The sequence below is a fragment of the Cyprinodon tularosa genome, unplaced genomic scaffold (genome assembly GCF_016077235.1).
Source record: "Cyprinodon tularosa strain WSP-4 unplaced genomic scaffold, ASM1607723v1 ctg130, whole genome shotgun sequence".
Taxonomy (NCBI): domain Eukaryota; kingdom Metazoa; phylum Chordata; class Actinopteri; order Cyprinodontiformes; family Cyprinodontidae; genus Cyprinodon; species Cyprinodon tularosa.
The window spans coordinates 291813-313339 of record NW_024038115.1 but is presented as its reverse complement, the minus strand read 5'-3'; the positions used below and the strand labels follow the sequence as shown (position 1 = coordinate 313339).

The 21527-nt window shown below is 36.9% G+C and overlaps 1 protein-coding gene across 1 annotated transcript; it reads left to right on the top strand.

The window, feature by feature from the left end:
* Nucleotides 1-12276: 12276 nt before the first annotated feature.
* On the top strand, nucleotides 12277-15843 carry LOC119778108 (serine/threonine-protein kinase pim-2-like). The gene is made up of 7 exons (XM_038277197.1): nucleotides 12277-12447; nucleotides 13866-13960; nucleotides 14082-14132; nucleotides 14237-14443; nucleotides 14876-15053; nucleotides 15168-15338; nucleotides 15422-15843. The coding sequence occupies exons 1-7, from the start codon at nucleotides 12360-12362 to the stop codon at nucleotides 15511-15513; spliced, it is 882 nt and encodes a 293-aa protein (XP_038133125.1). The 5' UTR covers nucleotides 12277-12359; the 3' UTR covers nucleotides 15514-15843.
* Nucleotides 15844-21527: the final 5684 nt, after the last annotated feature.

Sequence of the window (21527 nt, the reverse complement as noted above, 5' to 3'; positions counted from 1 at the left end):
TTTGACCTTCACAGCTGTAAAGATATAGTGATAAATACCTAGCACCGATTATGGATCATTGTTTTACAAAATAAACAAAAAACAGGCATAAAACCTGAAATACATAGAACAGCTTATAGAAGAAAACGCGGTAAGGTTCACCAATCCCTCCTGGAGCAAAGCAATCACACAGCATGATGCTGCCATCCCCACAGTCAGGAAATGTTCTCAGGTTGAAAAGCTTCCCTCCTTTCTAAATTTTTAGTTTAATCATAACACAGATCCTATTTCTAAAAATCTTTGCAGATTATAATCCATCTTTTATCTAAGTGCAGTCTTTTTAATCCGTGTCATTACAGTCATTAGCATTGTCCTGGTTGATAAGAACACAGCCATCTACAGGACAGAGAACCCGTCTCCTGCCTGAGGAATATAATGCTTGTTTATTATGATGCTTTTTTGTTTCTGTTTAATTTTTACCTATAATTGTTAAAACAATGAGTAAGGCTTACTCTGGCAGGTAAAATGTGAACACAAACCTGAGCTAGAAATGTGGAGCTCCATTATTTTAATCCTATGATCTTAGCTGATCTATTTATATCCTTCATGCCACCGGAAATGTGTTTGGGCTGCTGCCTTGAAACACATCCACAGGAGTGCCTCCATTTAGCTTAAACTATTATATGTGTCAAAGCCTTTATATCTTCATTATCTTTCCCAAATTGCCTAAATGCATGGTAGCGTTGATGCATGTTAGTCTGGTTTTGACGAAATTAACAACTAAAGATATTCTGGAATTTAGCAAACAGAAGCAAATGTGGTCGTTCAAACAGGAACCGGTAATCAAATATGTCACAGTGACAAAAAAAACAACAAGGCATGCTTTTTATTTAGTATTTGTTAGGATCTGGTATCTATAAAGCGGCTTCAGTAAACCTCACACTTTTAAACCGCAAATGAGGTCATCTTTCAAAAGCATTGGTTCTTGTCTCTGTTGAACGTGTCTTTTTCCAGATGCAGAGCGCCGCAGCAGCGCCAAGATCAGCACAACTGCAGACAGCCTGACCCACGGCCGACCCAGTCCTGTTTCAGATCCCACCGATCTTCTATGTGCGGGAAAACAGACCAAATGTAGAATCTATTGAGCGTCTGAATTCCCCTGAGACTCATGATAATGTCAGCAGTCTCCATCTTCTGCTCTAACACCCCCTTTTGTCTTGCTCTGCTCTGCTTTTTGGAAGTCTGAAACTCAGTTGATGAACAGAGCAGTTTTCTCTCCAAGAAGCCTCTTCCAACCAGCGCCTATCAAACAGTCAGACTTTTCTCCAAATATTCTCTTTCATTGACCTCCTCCTTTTTTTTTTCTTCTAACCTCTCACCCTGCTGCCTCTAAAGCTCCTCAGTCAACGTCCTTGGCTGAAACAGGCGGTGAATAGCCTCTAAACCTCCTCCTGTTTCTCTCCCAAACCCACCAACAGGATCTCCACTGTCTTTCAGCTTCCTCATGACTGCTGCTCTGTCTCACTATTGTCATTACTGTCATAGCAACACCACACAAAAACCAAACCAGACTACCCACAGCCCTGGGCCAGAGCCAGTGTTTGTCATTCCTGTTCCTAATAGGGACGCAGCATGAAATAACTTACCCAATGATGGTTTCATTCTGTCTACAAGTCAATTCTCTGGTCCTTTTTGTATTTTCTTAGCATCTGGTACTATGAGAACATGTAAAGAAGAGTGACTGTTTTCAAACATTCAGCCATTGTTGATTGGGTATGATATTTCTAGCTACCAATGAAGATTCTCAGCCAGCTAGAACATGGTGCTTCCAGAAAATGGTTAAAAAAGAACAGGGTTTCATTTTTTTTGGTTGTTGAAAATGTTTTTTCCTTTATCCAAAGGCCTTTAACAATTCAGAGTTGGTGATGGAAGCTTGGAACTTCTCCCTTTACCTTTCAGATGAAAGGGAAATGCTTACAACTACAAAAACTTTGATTTCTTTGACCTTTTCGGATTTTTCAATCTTTCTATCCTTAAAAAAAGGGAAAATAATCCCTTTTGACCAGCTAAACTATTTTTTTCCCAGAACCTCTATCTGTTAGCAGCAGAATGCAGTAAAATGTCTGATTCTGCTGTAAATGTATTTGAATATACAGGTGCTGGTCATAAAATTAGAATATCATGAAAAAGTAGATTGATTTCAGTAATTCCATTTAAAAAGTGAAACTTGTATATTATATTAATACATTACATACAAACTCATATATTTCAGATGTTTATTTTGTTTAATTTTGATGATTACAAATGACAACAAATGAAAATCTCAAATTCATCATATCAGAAAATTAGAATATTGTGAAAAGGTTCAAAATTGATGGCCCCTGGTGCCACACTCTAATCAGCTAATTAACTCAAACCACCTGCAAAAGCCTTTAAATGGTCTTTCAGTCTAGTTCTATAGGCTACACAATCATGGGGAAGACTGCTGACTTGACAGTTGTCCAAAAGACGACCATCGACACCTTGCACAAGGAGGGCAAGACACAAAAGGTCATCGCTAAAGAGGCTGGCTGTTCACAGAGCTCAGTGTCCAAGCATATTAATAGAGAGGCGAAGGGAAGGAAAAGATGTGGTCGAAAAAAGTGTACAAGCAAGAGAGATAACCGCACCCTGGAGAGGATTGTGAAACAAAACCCATTCAAAAATGTGGGGGAGATTCACAAAGAGTGGACTGCAGCTGGAGTGAGTGCTTCAAGAACCACCACACACAGACGTATGAAAGACATGGGTTTCTGCTGTCGCATTCCTTGTGTCAAGCCACTCTTGAACCACAGACAGCGTCAGAAGCGTCTTGCCTGGGCTAAAGAGAAACAGGACTGGACTGCTGGTGAGTGGTCCAAAGTCATGTTCTCTGATGAAAGTAAATTTTGCATTTCCTTTGGAAATCAAGGTCCCAGAGTCTGGAGGAAAAGAAGAGAGGCACTTCATCCACGTTGCTTGAAGTCCAGTGTAAAGTTTCCACAGTCAGTGATGGTTTGGGGTGCCATGTCATCTGCTGGTGTTGGTCCATTGTGTTTTCTGAGGTCCAGGGTCAACGCAGCCACATACCAGGAAGTTTTAGAGCACTTCATGCTTCCTGCAGCTGACCAACTTTTTGGAGATGCAGATTTCATTTTCCAACAGGACTTGGCACCTGCACACAGTGCCAAAGCTACCAGTACCTGGTTGAAGGACCATGGTATCCCTGTTCTTAATTGGCCAGCAAACTCTCCTGACCTTAACCCCATAGAAAATCTATGGGGTATTGTGAAGAAGAAGATGCAATACACCAGACCCAACAATTCAGAAGAGCTAAAAGCCACTATTAGAGCAACCTGGGCTATCATAACACCTGAGCAGTGCCACAGACTGATCGACTCCATGCCACGCCGCATTGCTGCAGTAATACAGGCCAAAGGAGGCCCAACTAAATACTGAGTGCTGTACATGCTCATACTTTTCATGTTCATACTTTTCAGTTGGCCAACATTTCTATAAATCCTTTGTTTTTATTGGTCTTCAGTAATATTCTAATTTTCTGATATGATGAATTTGAGATTTTCATTTGTTGTCATTTGTAATCATCAAAATTAAACAAAATAAACATCTGAAATATATGAGTTTGTATGTAATGTATGAATATAATATACAAGTTTCACTTTTTAAATGGAATTACTGAAATCAATCTACTTTTTCATGATATTCTAATTTTATGACCAGCACCTGTATTTGTTTTGTATTCAGGAAATAAGAGGACATGTTTTATATTGTTCATATTGTCTTTCGTCCATTTCATCAAATCATGTTTGTTATTTTAAATGTAATTTACTTTAAACATGCAGCTCTCACTTGGACCCTCTATATTGGATAAAAAAATTATAATGAGCCAATGAATCGTTTTCAACATCGTATCTTAATAAATACCATTCTTACAAACTTTTGCAGGTTTTTTAAAGAACATTTGAGTTTAATTTTCACATCAGAATGAGATTAAAGAATCAGAAATACTGTATGTTTTTGACATTCTATCATTCTATATGTCTTGTCATTAGTTTTTACATAGAATAATATCCTATGGCACAAAAATCATTGCTTCCTGCACATGAATCTTTAATGTCCTGTCCTTATTTAAAAAATAAATAAAAATGTAAATAGACTGTGAATTGAAATGGCAACAGTTTTTTGCATTAATTTAAAATAAATAATAAATTGTGTTTTATGGTATTAAACATTATAAGTTGTGTTTTATGTAAAATTCATCTAATGTTTACGACTTTTATTCAGATGGGCTTAGGATAAAATGGCTCTCTGGATAAGAAATATTGGAGAACCCTGTTTTAAGTATGTGTTGTTGTGTATATGGAAATGAAATGTAGTTGGAGCACTTTTGTTTTTGGTCTGACAAAAAAAAATCTGCATTATGTTCTGATAAAATCCTTTAAATCAACCGAAAGCCTGTTAGTTATTGTTGTTAAGATATATTAAATATGAACATATTTGACATGCCATTCAGCTCCCAGCAAAGACCAGTGTCCATATAAAACTGGGAATAATGCTTCAAATGGATTATAATATTTCCTCTCTATTTCTTGTTTTATTTGCTTATTTATTGATTTTCATGTTTCCTACTGAAAAGAAATGTTTGTTATGAATTATATGTAAGGTAAATAGGAACAAATCTGCCCTAAAAAAACAATTCAAAAGAAGAAAGATCTTACAGCTTGAACTGATGAGGACAGCACTGAGCAAGCGCTCCATAGCTAGACTACATTCCCTTTATCTCTATAGTAATACCACATGATCAGACGTTAGCTCGATTTATAAACCACTGGGATTTGCTCAAGAAACAAGATTAATCATGACAAGATCTGGGTTTTTCACTTTCAAACTCTCGACTTCAAAGTATTTCAATGGATTGTGTGGCATCCAAAGGCCATTGTTTACACTTTATGGTGTTTAGTGGCATCAGAGGAAAGGGGCAGGACATGAACAAACAGCACATTTACCAGATTATTTGTTAAAACAAACTAAAAAAAAAAAACGTGCAATCTTCCTGCTGCTATCTAGCTATGTTATGGAATGTAACAAAATGTTCAAAAGTCTATCAGCTGTGTGTATTTTGCAAAGCACTGCAATGAGACGCTAATCATCAGATGTGATAACAGCAGCTGTCATGGTGCATTAAAAGGTTTCGAGGCTGGGGCTGGTGGGAAGTAAAACATTTCCTCCTTCAGAATTTGGACTTAAAGGAACTTTTTGGATTAAAAAAAAAAACTAAATTATATATCTGGACATTAAGCATTTGGGTCAAAATAAAGTCCATAAGCAAATAAAATATTTCAAACAATAAAGGAGTGATCATAGATGACAATGTTGTTTATCTGGTGCAATTAGATTTAAAATAAGAAAACAAACATCCAAATTCAGTCACACTACTTTAGAAGGTATGATTCTTAAATACTAACTAGTAAGTTTTCAAACAAAAATGTGCGGCAATAGTGCTGGGATTGTTTTTAATTTGTTGTTATACCACAAAACAAAAAGTAGCTCTGCTTCAATAACAGAAGGATATTTAACATTGACTTCTATTGTTACTCAGATGCTTACAATTTAGATTTTAGAGTTCAATTCAACTCAGTTTATTTATATAGTGCCAATTTATGACACGTCATCTCAAGTCACTTTACAATTCAACCAGATTATACAGTCAAATTGATTGATAGTTTTCTATCTGAGGCATACCCGTTGATTGCATCGACTCATTGACTCAAATGCAATCCCTCAGTTAAGGTTAGAAGAGTTAAACGGTCGCTTGGATAATTAAAAGTAGGAATGACAGATTTTTTACCAACCCCATACCCAAAATCCAATATGGCTGTCTTGCACATGACAGCTGAAAGAAAGGAGACACATATCTCACAGTAAGTTTCCCATTGAAAAACTTTTTTGAAAGCAGAAAACAAACCCTTACTGTATTTAACTTGCATTGCTGATAGCAGTTAACATAGCCTCTTAGCTTATCAACTTGCTACACGCTGAAACTGTTGCATCTCAGCGGATCTCCTTTAGAGAGACTGCTGCACCCTGGGTGCAGCTAAGGAGTGTTATCGAAGATCCTTCCAAACAGTAGCTGTCAAGAGGTGTTAATATCCAGCCGTTATTAGTGGTTTTTTTGTTGTAAAAATTCTGTTGTTTGTTTTTTTAGGCTCAGTACATATAAATTTATGTTTTGTAAATTGTTGAAGTGTTACATAGTTGCACATTTCTTTACTCTTTGAAACTGAGGTAGTATTTTTCCTACATTACTTTGCCCTTAATCTAAAGTCTTCAATTATATATATTTTTTATATTTTATCATTTTACCTTTGCATTTATCTGTATGCTTCTGTTATAGTGAAGACAATGTACAATATGTCTACCTTGTTCTAATTTTACTATTTTTTTCTAAATTGAACATCTGAAACAGAGTTACATTGGATCAGATGTCCTTGCCTGATCCAAGCTTTGACCTCAGAGGTAAATGTGACAAAAGCCCACATACTGGTTCCTGGTTTACTGCTCGTTATTATATGCTTTCCTCTATTCTATGAGAAGTTTCTGATGAAGCAATAACCAAGTTGCTTGCAGAACACATGGTTATGACTATTGGAGAGCATACAGCCTTGCATCATACTTGGCTTGTGCATATTTATCTTCAAAAATAATACATTTCTGATGCCAGTAAAGGTGTCCTGAATACCTCCACTTGTATCACAAGTTGAGAAGCACAGCTTTAAAACCAGCCTCTGCTTTAGGGAAGTAGGCTGTAGCTGTGTGCTGAGGGGAATGTTAAACATCTCTCCCTTGTTATGTAACCTAGTTTACTAATATATATTTATAGGCTCCCTGGTAGTGAATACTTGTACAATGAGCAGCATTTTCTCTATTTCTGTCTCTTCAGCAGATGAAACAAAGTACTTTGGTTTGAGGTTGTTGACTGAATATGAATAAAGAGAAACCAAACAAAGGTTTTTTTTTCTATAATACATTTGGGTCGTTAAGGCGTTTCTTAGGCAGCTTCCACTTATCAGCTGTAGTGCATCATTTATTTCATTCAGACAGCAGAATTACACACTAGTAGCTCCGTATAGCAACATTTTTAGTAGAAATCTCCATCAGAGGCAGACTTAGCTTCACCGACCTGCGTTGGATTTCTTGCGGACTTTAAAGGACTCTGTCTCCGCTCCTCCTCGGTCCCTCTCCTCGGTTCTCGTGGATCAACCGTCGGTTAACGGCTACAGCTGCTGCTGCTGCAAACAATCAGCGGAGCGCGTGGGACCAAGCATCCAGGAGCAGGAGGAGGAGAAGGAGGAAGAGGAGAGGGCTCCATCTGTTGTGGCGGGGCTTGTGACGTAGGGGCGCCCCCCTCCCCTCCTTCCCCTGGTTATCAACCAATCAGAAAGCTGGATTTACGAGCCTTTTGTTTCGGCGGAGATGAATGAAAAAAATGACAACAATGGAAGAGATGAGCACGCGCACTGAGGTCGCTTATTGTTATTTAATGGAGTCTTAAAACATGGAGCAGAGCAGGGGCGGTGTTAGGATTCTGACGCATTTACCCAGCCCAGATAACAAGTTGAGTTCAAAGAAAACTACTCAGATTGTTTTAGATGATCTTTTAAAGAATGAGACAAATATATAGGCCTATATATTCCAGATTTTATCAGTTTTTGATCACTTGCATACCCCTTACAAATGGAGTCCCCCCCCCCAACCCGTCTGGGGGTGGAGCAATGAGGCATTTCTATTGGTCTGCTGGACGTTAGCAACAACACCTAAATTGCAAATATTCTTTTGGAAAGTAAGCTTGTATGAGGGATGCAAACTTTTAAACACAGCGTGCACGAGGAGAAATGGGCTTGTGCACGCTCTTGCACGCGTTTAATAGTTGTTCCCCCTTGGGTTCAGGGTTGTGCATGTGCATTTTTTTTTTAAATGCAGAGGGCAGGTCTTTTCAAAAATTTGCAAAAATCCACCGCTATACCTTTAATGTACTAAAATTAGATGTGTTTGAGAAACACAATCAGTTAATTTCCTCTTGTGATTTGATGAATGTTCATTAAATTATAAAATCCCAAAAGATTGTTATGCTACATTTACTGGAAAAAACATGACATGGTTTGACAATAAAAGGTTTGCAGTTACCTTTTATGTAAAAAATATGATAATTATGCATTTTTCCTCCAGAAATTGCAAAACCCTAATTCCTTGCTGCCAAGTTTTTATTCTATCAAATCTTTGGTGATGCAGGATCAGTGGATTCATGGGAAAGTGTCCTTTTTTCTTGTCAAAGTATTTTGTGGTTCATGTTTTATAACTAAAAAGAGGGGTTTTAGATTTCTCTCAGTCTGCATCCTCTTTTAGTGCTTCCTAAATAGATCTGCTATAGACTGTAAACATTTGTCCAATGAACTCATTCATAAATGGAAATGCTAAACAAATATCAAAAAGAAATGCAAAGCAAGAATAAAACTTTGAAAAGCTAATTTAGAAAAAGTTTTGAGAGTAACTTTGCTGTTTTCTCCAATTTTTTTATGATTTATTTTTCAAAATTTATATTTTCACCCATTTTTTCGAAAAAAATTTTAAACAGATTTCAAATTTTAATATTTATCCTTTTCAGCTATACTTTAATCAATTGCATTCTTCTCTAATCACATGTCACAGACCCCATTCATTTCACTTCAAGTCCAATACTACAGCTTTGAGAATTTGGCAGCTACCTGGGAACAGAGCTGGGATAACTGCTAAATTCTCAAATGTCAACATTTTTAGGATGGACAGCTGGGCACCATGACGATGTTTTTTTCAAACAGAAATATTTTGTGGTTTGACTGCCAGAACTTCATTGTACCTGAGTGCAGATCGCATCTAGATCGATATTTTTGGTATAAATCTTCAGAAAATCTCACCGTGATTTGAGTTTTTTTGACAACTGAGGCCTTTACACTCGTTCAGCAACATGGAGACCCCTGCTCTTGTCTCTGGAAAACAAGGTGATGTTCAAAGTATATAAAAAAGAAACAGGAATGCAAATTCAGAGTTAAATTTTAGGGAACTAAACGTTGCAGAAATGTTATCTTATATTAAAGGTATAGTGGAGGATTTTCTTTTTTTAAGGTGGATCATTAAAGTTAGTGGTCCTCCTAATTGTTGATAATTCTGGTGATATGTTTAAGTTGGGCCGTCCTGCGTGCTCGACCCCATTTCCAATTATTTTCAGTCTAACATAGTGGAAAAATTGCAAATCTTTTTTTGGAAAGTGAGCTTGTATGAGGGATGCAAACTTTTAAACACAGCGTGCATGAGGAGAAATGGGCTTGTGCACGCTCTTGCATGTGTTTAATAGTTGTTCCCCCTTGGGTTCAGGGTTGTGCATGTGCATTTTTTTTTTAATTGGAGAGGGCAGGTCTTTTCAAAACTATGCAAAAATCCTCCACTATACCTTTAATGTACTAACATTAGATGTTTTTGAGAAACACAATCAATTAATTTCCTCTTGTAATTTGATAAATGTTCATGAAATTTTAAAATCCAATAAAATGTTATGCTACATTTACTGGAAAAAACATGACATGGTTTGACAATAAAAAGTTTGCAGTTACCTTGTATGTCAAAAATATGATAATTATGCATTTTTCCTCCAGAAATTGCAAAAACCTAATTCCTTGCTGCCAAGTTTTTATTCTATCAAATCTTTGGTGATGCAGGATCAGTGGATTCATGGGAAAGTGTCATTTTTTCTTGTAAAAGTATTTGGTGGTTCACGTTTTATAACTAAAAAGAGGGGTTTTAGATTTCTCTCAGTCTGCACCCTCTTTAGTGCTTCCTAAATAGATCTGCTATAGTGTAAACATCTGTCCAATGAACTCATTCATAAATGGAAATGCTAAACAAATATCAAAAAGAAATGCAAACCAAAAATAAAACTTTGAAAAACAAATTTAGAAAAAGTTTTGAGAGTAACTTTGCTGTTTTCTCCGAATTTTTTATGATTAATTTTTTTTTTACAGCTGGGATAACTGCCAAATTCTCAAATGTCAACATTTTTAGGATGAAACAGCTCGGCACCATGACGATAGTTAAAAAAAAAAACAAATATTCTGTGGTTTTACTGCAAGAACTTAATTGTTCCTGAGTGCAAATCGTTTCTAGATCGACATTGTTGGTATAAATCCCCAGAAAGTCTCACCGTGATCTGAGTTTTTTTGACAACTGAGGCCTTTAAACTCGTTCAGCAACATGGAGACACCTGCTCTTGTCCCTGGAAAACAAGTTGATGTTCAAGGTATATGAAAAAGAAACAGGAATGCAAATTCAGAGTTAAATTTTAGGGAACTAAACGTTGCAGAAATGTTATCTTATATTAAAGGTATAGTGGAGGATTTTCTTTTTTTAAGGTGGATCATTAAAGTTAGTGGTCCTCCTAATTGTTGATAATTCTGGTGATATGTTTAAGTTGGGCCGTCCTGCGTGCTCGACCCCATTTCCAATTATTTTCAGTCTAACATAGTGGAAAAATTGCAAATCTTTTTTTGGAAAGTGAGCTTGTATGAGGGATGCAAACTTTTAAACACAGCGTGCATGAGGAGAAATGGGCTTGTGCACGCTCTTGCATGTGTTTAATAGTTGTTCCCCCTTGGGTTCAGGGTTGTGCATGTGCATTTTTTTTTAATTGGAGAGGGCAGGTCTTTTCAAAACTATGCAAAAATCCTCCACTATACCTTTAATGTACTAACATTAGATGTTTTTGAGAAACACAATCAATTAATTTCCTCTTGTAATTTGATAAATGTTCATGAAATTTTAAAATCCAATAAAATGTTATGCTACATTTACTGGAAAAAACATGACATGGTTTGACAATAAAAAGTTTGCAGTTACCTTGTATGTCAAAAATATGATAATTATGCATTTTTCCTCCAGAAATTGCAAAAACCTAATTCCTTGCTGCCAAGTTTTTATTCTATCAAATCTTTGGTGATGCAGGATCAGTGGATTCATGGGAAAGTGTCATTTTTTCTTGTAAAAGTATTTGGTGGTTCACGTTTTATAACTAAAAAGAGGGGTTTTAGATTTCTCTCAGTCTGCACCCTCTTTAGTGCTTCCTAAATAGATCTGCTATAGTGTAAACATCTGTCCAATTAACTCATTCATAAATGGAAATGCTAAACAAATATCAAAAAGAAATGCAAACCAAAAATAAAACTTTGAAAAACAAATTTAGAAAAAGTTTTGAGAGTTACTTTGCTGTTTTCTCCGAATTTTTTATGATAAATTTTTTTTTTACAGCTGGGATAACTGCCAAATTCTCAAATGTCAACATTTTTAGGATGAAACAGCTCGGCACCATGACGATAGTTAAAAAAAAAACAAATATTCTGTGGTTTTACTGCAAGAACTTAATTGTTCCTGAGTGCAAATCGTTTCTAGATCCACATTGTTGGTATAAATCCCCAGAAAGTCTCACCGTGATCTGAGTTTTTTTGACAACTGAGGCCTTTAAACTCGTTCAGCAACATGGAGACACCTGCTCTTGTCCCTGGAAAACAAGTTGATGTTCAAGGTATATGAAAAAGAAACAGGAATGCAAATTCAGAGTTAAATTTTAGGGAACTAAACGTTGCAGCAGAGTTATCTTATATTAAAGGTATAGTGGAGGATTTTATTTTCTGGGTAGATCATAAAGTAAGCGGTCCTCCTAATTGTTGATCGTTCTGGTAAAAAGGTCAGAGTTAAATTTTAGGGAACCAAACGTTGCAGAGGTGTTATATTAATATATTAACATTAGACGTGTTTGAGTAACACACTGATGATCCTGTTATTTGATGAACGTTCATTAAATTGTAAAATCCAAAAAACTTGTTTAACTACATTTAATGGAAAAACATTAAATGAGTTGACAATTAAAGGTTTGTAGTTACCTTTATGTAAAAATGTTATTATTAATTTTGATTATTTTTCCTCAAAAAACTGCAAAATCTAATTCCTTGGTGCCAAGTTTTTATTCTATCAAATCTTTGGTGATGCAGGATCAGTGGATTCATTGGAAAGTGTCATTTTTCTTGTGAAAGTATTTGGTGGCTCATATTTTATAACTAAAAAGAGGGGTTTTAGATTTCTCTCAGTCTGCATTCTCTTCCATTGCTTCCTAAATAGATCTGCTATAGAGTGAAAACATTTGTCCAATGAACTCTTTCAGATAACCAGAGCGTCTCTGTTGGACCCAGCAGCCGTCTGGATGAACCAAGCTGCAGGAAAAGAAAGGCGGAGGTCGTCCCCAAGTTGGACAACAAAAAGTTATGCAAACAGAGTTGCAACAACTTCAGCCACCTCACCGCTGGACAAGATCAGTCTGTGTCTGTAGAGTTTGTGAGAGAGTACCAAAAGGTACCAAAATAAATACCAAAAGTACCAATATATATATATATATTATCTCTTTTTTATTTTTTATCTTTATTATCTTGTGTTGTTGGATGTGTGTATATATATATAAATAAAACTGTAACTGGAGCGTGTAACAAAAGTAATTTCCCTCTGGGATTATTAAAGTATTTCTGATTCTGAAAAGGGAAAGAGCAATTCTACTGGACGGGCACCAGTCAGCATAGTAGTGATAAGCAGCACCAGTATCAGCCTCAGGGAGCCAGAGGAAGAGCTGAAATCTATTAGGGAGAGGAAGAGAAAGGCCGATGTCCCCGAAGAGTCCTCTAAGAAGAGGCAGAGAGTCTCTTAGCCAGAGCAAGGCACCAGCAGCTCAGTTTCTGACAAATGTGAGCCCAACACTGAAATAAATGCACCTCAGCAACTCCTGAAGTGGGAACACAAACATCCTTCCTTTTTCTGCTAGGGCTAAAGACAAGCTATTTTACTCCTTCTCAGTTTTAGTGTTAAGAGAGGAAATGTTATAACTTCTATGTTTAAAGGTTTAATTCAAAGCCAGACAGCTTTTAATAGCAAAGCTAGAGCTAACAGTAATAACCCCCATAATCAACCATTCGCAGTGTAAAGCAGGATGGTGGCAGTGTCATGCTGTGGGACTGTTCCTCTTTAGCAGGCACAGGGAAGCTGGTCAGAGGGCTTAGATTTATATCAAATTCTGAAAACCATGCATACATTTTTATTTACCTGACAGTTAATTCAAATTTCCTGATGTGCAACTCTGACATCAGTTCCCATAAAACTCATTGGTTTGTGATTAGAGAGTAAATGAAGGTGAAAAGTTACAGAAGAGGGAAAAGTTTCGCTTGATCCAGTATTAATGAACCATTTATGGGAAAATTATCTTCATATGAATAAAGAACTTGATTCTGAATCATTGACAGCCTCTGGACTTTTCTAATGCTTACTATAAGAGAATAATTGCTGCTATAATCAGGTTAAAATAACAAATTCCTGCACAAATGGTTCAGATGGTCAAAGTTAAATTTAACTAAGTTTAAGAACTTGAAAAGTTTTCAATATTTATGAAAGTATTTATAATTCAATCAGGTCGTCAGCATAGATATTAGTCTTATTTTTTAAAGGTTTAGCTTACTAAAATTTGAAGAAATCATTAGAATAATTTTAGCCATCCTGAAAATATAAAAGGAAAATATTTTAACCCCCGATAGGAATGTAAACAGAAGGAACTGCAGACATGTTCTGATCCTTGAAAAACCCAAACAGAAACAAAGAGTTTTGAGGTTCACTGAAAGCAACAGACATGATGTCTGCATCTCTGATTGCTGTTGTTCATCATTAACATCAATAATCTGACAGTATTCACAGCTTTATTATAATCAGCTGATTTCTCTGTTCACTCCTAGCTGAGTTTGAGAGAAAATACAAACGTCTTGGACTGATTGGCAGAGGGGGCTTCGGGTCCGTCTACGCTGGCCTTCGCCTGGAGGATTCATTACCGGTTGGTATTATATTGTGTTCTTGGCCTTCTGTCTGTCTTTGACTCAAATCTAAGCAGGCATCCTGAAAGCATCACTGCTGATGTCTGCAGAAAGGATAACACTTGTGCTTGTGTCCAACAGGTGGCCATCAAGTACATAGACATGAAGAGAGCTCAAATCAGACTGAGTGAAGTGAGTGAACTGGTTTAGAAGCAGCCGTCCTCCCAGTCATGTTAGTAGACAGTATTTGTCCTTTGCTGTTAGTTACACAATCAGGTCATTGTGGTTTTTTTAAGGTGGACAGTGTTCCCCTGGAGGTGGCCCTCATGCAGAAGACCGGAGGTGGGCCAAATTCAGTGGGGGAGTTTGCTGCCGTCACCCTCCTGGAGTGGTACTACGTGGATCAGGACCTGGTCATTGTTATGGAAAGGCCACCAGCATCCATGGATCTTGTGGACTACATGTCCTGCAAAGGAGGTTGCCTGGAGGAAGACGTGGCCAGGGTAGGGAGGCTGGAGGTTTGATTTTTTTGCTACGTCTCCATTCGCTGGCAGACTAAGAGCTTTTCTCTTTTTCCATTTAATAGCTGCAGCAACAACTTTTATCTTTGATAAACCATCATTTCTTAAATAAATGTGTAACATAATAAAAGGGACTCAACCAGTCTTTAGGTTCAGGGGAAAATAATCCATCTGGGTTTAGATACCTTCTCTCTCTGTCTCTGATCAATGGAAAATGCATTTTGTTTATAACCCAGTTTATCTTTTTCTAATAATACATTTTGCTTAATGATCTGAATCATTAATGTGTAAAAAAAATTAAAAACCGAAGAAATCTTTAAGGGGAGAATAAATTTGTTAAAATTTTATTTAATTTCAACAACTGAAGATGAGATCTTTAATGATAAAGACACATTTTTCATTGTTTTATTCCAGATTCTTATGAAACAGATGGTGGACGCTGCCATAGACCTCCACAACAAGGGGATTTTCCACCGAGACTTAAAGTGTGAAAACACACTGGTGGAAATGGGATCCCAGGAGCCTCGCATCAGGATCATTGATTTCGGCTGTGGAAGCTTCCAGACGAAGGAAGTCTACAGAAGGTTTAGTGGTGGGTTTCTACTTTGTTAAACATTTAACTGAGATCCTCTTTGAGTCATTTCCTTTAGAAACCAAATGGAGGAACAAAGCATAACAGTCTGCTCTGACTATGCCTGTATTCCAGGTACTCTTGCATTCGCCCCCCCGGAGTGGTTCAGCAGTAGGAAATATAGACCTTCTCTGACCACGGTTTGGCAGCTGGGAACCATCCTGTATCGCATGCTGCACAGGTGTCACTTTGACACCAGACGTTTTACACGGGGCCTCATTAAATTCAACAAAAACATTTCGCAAGGTATAAGAACATAACCAGCAAGTGCCTTGCTAGTTACCGCCTGCCTGTGCTTCTGACCATTAACCCTTGGCTTCTCTTTCCAGAGTGCCTGAATTTTCTGCACCTGTGCTTGGAGAATGACAGTAGGAGACGACCCACCCTGGAGGATCTGCGTGTTCATTCCTGGCTCCTGTGACTGAGCCCCGTCCCTCAGGGATCCACTGGGCCTTTGCACATTTAATGAAAAATATTTATATTTTATATTATTTCAATATATATATATTTAAATTGCTCTTTGACTGTTGTGTGCGTGTTTGTAGCTCAGTCTAGCACCCTAACTACCACATCCTTCATTATTTTCTGGAACTGCAAGTGGACTTTATTGTGTTTGAGGAAATCCCACTTTCATCTTTTATAAAGCTGGTTGCATTTTGTGCTTCTTTTAACACCAAGAAGATTTTGTTTACAAGTTATTAAGATAAAGCTGGGTTTACAGTTTAAAACCAGGTTATTTTTGAGGATCTCAACCTTCATCATATTATAATCCTAAAAATATCCATCTTCTAACACGCTTAATCCCAAGTGGGGGTTGCGAGGGGTGCTGGTGCCTATCTCCAGCTGTCTATGGGCAAGAGGCAGGGTACACCCTGAACAGGTCCCCACTCCATCGCACGGCAACACAGAGACAAACAATCATTAATATCCTAAGGATAATTTAGAGATTTTGTTTAATTTCGCCAATTAACCTAACAGTCATGTTTTTGGACTGTGGGAGGAAGCTGGAGTACCTGGGAATAGAACCTTCCTGCTGCAAGGCAGCAGTGCAACCCACTGCGCCACTGAGCAGCCTATATCCTAAAACTATTTACCGTAAAAGGAAATATCAAGGCAAGGCAGGGCAGGGCAAATTTATTTCTATAGCACAATTCAGTACAAAGACAACGCAAAGTGCTTTACATGATTAAAATACAGGAAGATAAAACAGAATCAAAGCAAGTAGGAACAAATAAATAAAATAAAAATAATTAAAGAATAAATAAAATAAAATAAAAATGCAGAAACAAAAAAAGAATATTAAAAACAGTTGGAAGTTTTTGTTAGATTACATTTATCCTGAGCTATCTCTATAGTTATGCTGCTATAGGCTTAGACTTCTGGAGGACATGGGGACTCCCATTTCATCATTCTGCTTCATTCTCTCTCTGTTCTCCTATTCTGCAGAATCTGTTAGTTCAATCTCTAACGTTCTGCTCTCTCTGCTTTTCCTCAGAGTAGCTTTGCCTCGTCTGTTCCTGTTTGGCTGTGACGGCATCCTGGAAAGAAATATCAGCTGTGCTGCTTCCATCAACACCCTTGTTTATAGATGCTGGAGATCAGCCTGTTTTCCATTGTGGTCCTGTTTCTCTGACCGTGACTGAGTGGATGTGCTCTCTTCGTCCTCTGGCATGGGAGCTGGCTCGGACCTCGTCTGCCTGGCTGTGTGTTTCCTGGACGGGGCCGCCTTTTACAGCTGCTTTTTGTGTCTCTGCTTCTGTCTCCTTGAACCCCAGTCGGCCTCGGCAGATGGCCGCTCACACTGAGCCTGGTTCTGCTGGAGGTTTCTTCCTGTTAAAAGGGAGTTTTTCCTCTCCACTGTCGCTACAAGCATGCTTAGTGTGAGGGATTGTATTTGAGTCAATGAGTCAATGCAATCAACTGGTTTCCTTAGATAGAAAGCTTTGTATCAATTTGACTGTATGATCTGGTTGAACTGTAAAGGGCCTTGAGATGACATGTGTTGTGAATTTGGCGCTATATAAATAAACTGAATTGAATTGAATTGAATTTATTTATTTGATGATTTTTTTTTTATGGGGAAGAAGAGGACTATGTTTGAGCTAATTTTCCAGTATTTGGTTTCTAATTATCTTTAAAGCTGTTAGCATTTGATCAAAAATTTCTCATTGGGCAGTTGACAATTCCCCAGAACCTTGCCTTTTGTTCTACTACCATAGAACTGCAAAACCTTTCCCATTATCTACAGGTAATTTAACTCTGCCCGATACACACCAATCCTATGGTGCCAACCTGGATAACTGGGGGGGATCCCACTCTAGATTACCGACGTCTCAGTAAAATTAAGTACCTTCTGGTGGCACCTACAACCTTCCTCTCACTCTTAGAGAGAGCCTTACGTTCCTATGCGAGGTCTTTTGGTTCACAGGTGGAACAAAACCTGAACTGCCTTTCATCAAGCTTGATTTCTCTGGATTTATTATTGATGATAAACTCAATTAGAAAAATCATCTTTGTGCAAAGTGAAATGTCTAACAGTATTTCTATATTGCAGAAAACTAAATGTTTTGATTGGATAAACATGATCTATATGGTGGTTAAAGGTATCAGCTGCACCAGCCCTAATGAGAAAACTGCCCCCGCATAAGATGATATAAAAAAGTCCTGAAAAAAGAAGGGGTTAAGCAGTAAACCTATTCTAAATTTTTATCTGTATAGTGCCTTGAGATGACTTGTGTTGTGAATTAGCCAATAAAAAAAATATTAAATCATATCAGATTTACAGAATAAAAGATAAAAAACGGAAAAGATCTTGAAATAAATAAATGAATGAATGAATGAACAAACACATACATATATCTTAAAATAAATGAAAGATAAATATTTCCATAAATTAATTACAAAGTAGGTGGTAAAAACTGTTGTCCCCCCTACGTTTGATGAAAGAAAAAAAAATAATAAAATGGTCAAAGAAAAATAACTTCAATCTCACAAAAAAATAAAGAATTCTATGAAAAATAAATAAATTAAAATCAGATATAAATTTCCAACCATGTTTCAACAGAATGATTAAAAACATGCCTGGACTAAAATGATGGTTTCCTGGACTATTTTGTTGCCCTATCTTTTCAGTCAATCACTGTTTGTCAATTGTTTATATCTTTAAATTGTGTAAATAAAGTGCTGTTAAAAGTAAAAAAAAGTCTTCTTCAAATCCAAATCTTTTCTTAGGAGTTTCTGCTCTTGGATAATAACTATTTATAATTTTATATTTTACTTCTTTTACTTTTGGAGTATACCTGAATACTTTTTTTTTTTAAGTCAAAAACATTTGCATGAAAAAAATACTCTCAGAGAGGATAGCAAGGGTGTACATGAACAGATAAAGATCAATTACAATAAAAGAAAAACAAAAAAGTAAGACAACTATCAGGGGATTTATCTTAGCAAACATTTAAATAAAACATAGACAGAGCCATAGAAATAATAAAAAACAAAAAGGTGAACCACTTAGAATAGCAGATGTTTGGAGAAATCAAGTCTCTGTAGGACAGGAATGGGTCACAGAGTCAGGATTTAATGTAAAAGCTGATTAGTATAATTTGAGAAAAAAATTTCAGATCAAAACATGTGAAATATTTAAATTCTTCTTCTTCTTTATTACCAAAATAAGTAAGATGATCTAAAAAGGCTAAAACCACAACACAAAGATTTGTATCAGTTCCTTGAATGCACATTTGCAAAACCAAAGCCTAAATGCGAAACCGAGTTTAACCACTAGATGGCGCCAAAGATAAGCCGTGCAGTTCTTCGGTTGTGTTAAATTTTCTGATTTTATAGGAACGAAAAAAGGGAAATATAAATATTATGAACCCAACTTTATCAATTCAGTGAAAGCATTTGAACTAAAACCCAAATAGATACGTTCTGCTCTGCTTTCCAGTCCTACTCTGAACGTGGATTGACACTTTGATAATAATTCTTGGTGATTCAGCTGGGTTTTGCTTATTCAAAAATAATAAATAAAAAATTATTTACTCTCAAGGGTGTCCGTATTAGATGTAAGCTGCAGACGCTGCCACGGTTTTCAGTTTCTTTTTATTTTTTATTAAGCCATTGACATTTACATGAAAAAAATATTTTCAGAGAGGATGGCAAAAGTGTACATGAACAGATGAAGATTAATTACAATAGAAAAATAAAAAGTACAACAATTAGCAGGGTATTTATATCAACAAACATTTAAATCAAACAGAAAGAGCCATAGAAATATGGAAAAACACAAAAAGTAGATGCAATTAGAATAGCAGATGTTTGGAGAAAACAAGTCTCAATTTTTTGGCATATTTGTCATTTTTTTTAAATCTTTTTAAGAGAAGAAAAAAATGTTTTAAAGTCATTAATAAACCAATGAAAGGAAGGTTTAACATTTCTCCATTTAGCACAGTGGATATCATATTTACCCAACAGCAGGAGGATATTAATAGTATCAGAAACAGGCTGGGGAAGATGGTCCATATAAAAAATGACATCATTTAGTGCAAAAGGGGGGACATCACTAAAAAAGAAATCCAATCTTTCAACTCTTTCCAGAAGCGGTGTGTAGTAGAACAGAGGTAACACATATGTTCAACGGTTTCACTATTATTATTACAAAAGGAACATTGATCCACCTCAAAACCAAATCTTTTTCTTAAAAATTCTGCTACAGGATAAATATTTTTTTATAACTTTAAATTGTGTTTCTTTGACTTTAGGTAGAATAGGCCATTTCACACATTTTGAGAAAGCTTTATCAGCTGTATCTGAACTAACATGAATAGCAATGGTTAAACTTAACTTTATAGGGAAAGTTAGTGTTTTTGATGCCTTGTACTTCCATTTTTTAAAATCTGCCTCTACTATTCCTTCCAATGATTTGTCCTGTTGCTATTGCCTTACTTGTTTGTACTTACTTTGTTTAAATAAAGTAAAAAAAAAAAGCCTGATGACGTCAGAGAAGTGCTTTAAAGAAGAAAATGTGAAAAGCATAAAAATTGTCAAATAAAAGTCATAAAACATTTTTACAGATGTGTATTACTATTCTTTAGTGAGTTAAAGATAGAAATAAGTAGTTTTAGTACCATAATTACATTATTTATGGACAAAGGTCTGCAATGCTGTAATTGCTGCAAATGGAGGATTCTTTGACAAAAGCAAAGTTTGATGTAAAAAAATACAAATCATTATTTCCAACCTTGTCAATGTCTTGACACTATTTTCTATGTATTTTACGTATGGTGGTGAATAAGTGTGACTTTTCAGGAAAACACAAAATTGTTTGGGTGACCCCAAACTTTTTAACGGTAGTGTGTATATATATATATATAGCCTCTAGGATGAGATATAGCCTAGAGGCTGCGGAGTGGCAGGTGCCACTGGCCACTTAAGCAATAACGTCACAATATTAAAAAAATAATGGTAAACGGCATGTACTTATATAGCGCCTTCATTCAAGTCAGGAGACTTGACCAAAGCGCTTTACACTACATTCATTCACCCATTCACGCACACACTGATGGTGGCAAGGTACATTGTAGCCACAGCTGCCCTGGGGCTCACTGACAGAAGCGGGGCTGCTGTACACTGTAGACAATGCAGGTGAATTGTCTTGCCCAAGGACACAACGACACTGAAAGTCGGAGTCGGGGCTTGAACCGTCAATCATTCGATTTTAATTAATTATTAACAGTCAATCTGCATGTGTCAACTCTGCTGAGATGGACTTTCAGTGGGACTTAATTTAAAAAGGTGGGATTATTTAATACCATCACACACAGAGAAACTACACTCATTGGCCACTTTATTAGGTACCCCATGCTAGTAACGGGTTGGACCCCCTTTTGCCTTCAGAACTGCCTCAATTCTTCGTGGCATAGATTCAAGAAGGTTCTGGAAGCATTCGTCAGGGAGTTTGGTCCATATTGACATGATGGCATCACACAGTTGCCGCAGATTTGTCGGCTGCACATCCATGATGCGAATCTCCCGTTCCACCACATCCCAAAGATGCTCTATTGGATTGAGATCTGGTGACTGTGGAGGCCATTTGAGTACAGTGAACTCATTGTCATGTTCAAGAAACCAGTCTGAGATGATTCCAGCTTTATGACATGGCGCATTATCCTGCTGAAAGTAGCCATCAGAAGTTGGGTACATTGTGGTCATAAAGGGATGGACATGGTCAGCAACAATACTCAGGTAGGCTGTGGCGTTGCAACGATGCTCAATTGGTACCAAGGGGACCAAAGAGTGCCAAGAAAATATTCCCCACACCATGACACCACCACCACCAGCCTGAACCGTTGATACAAGGCAGGATGGATCCATGCTTTCATGTTGAAGATGCCAAATTCGGACCCTACCATCCGAATGTCGCAGCAGAAATCGAGACTC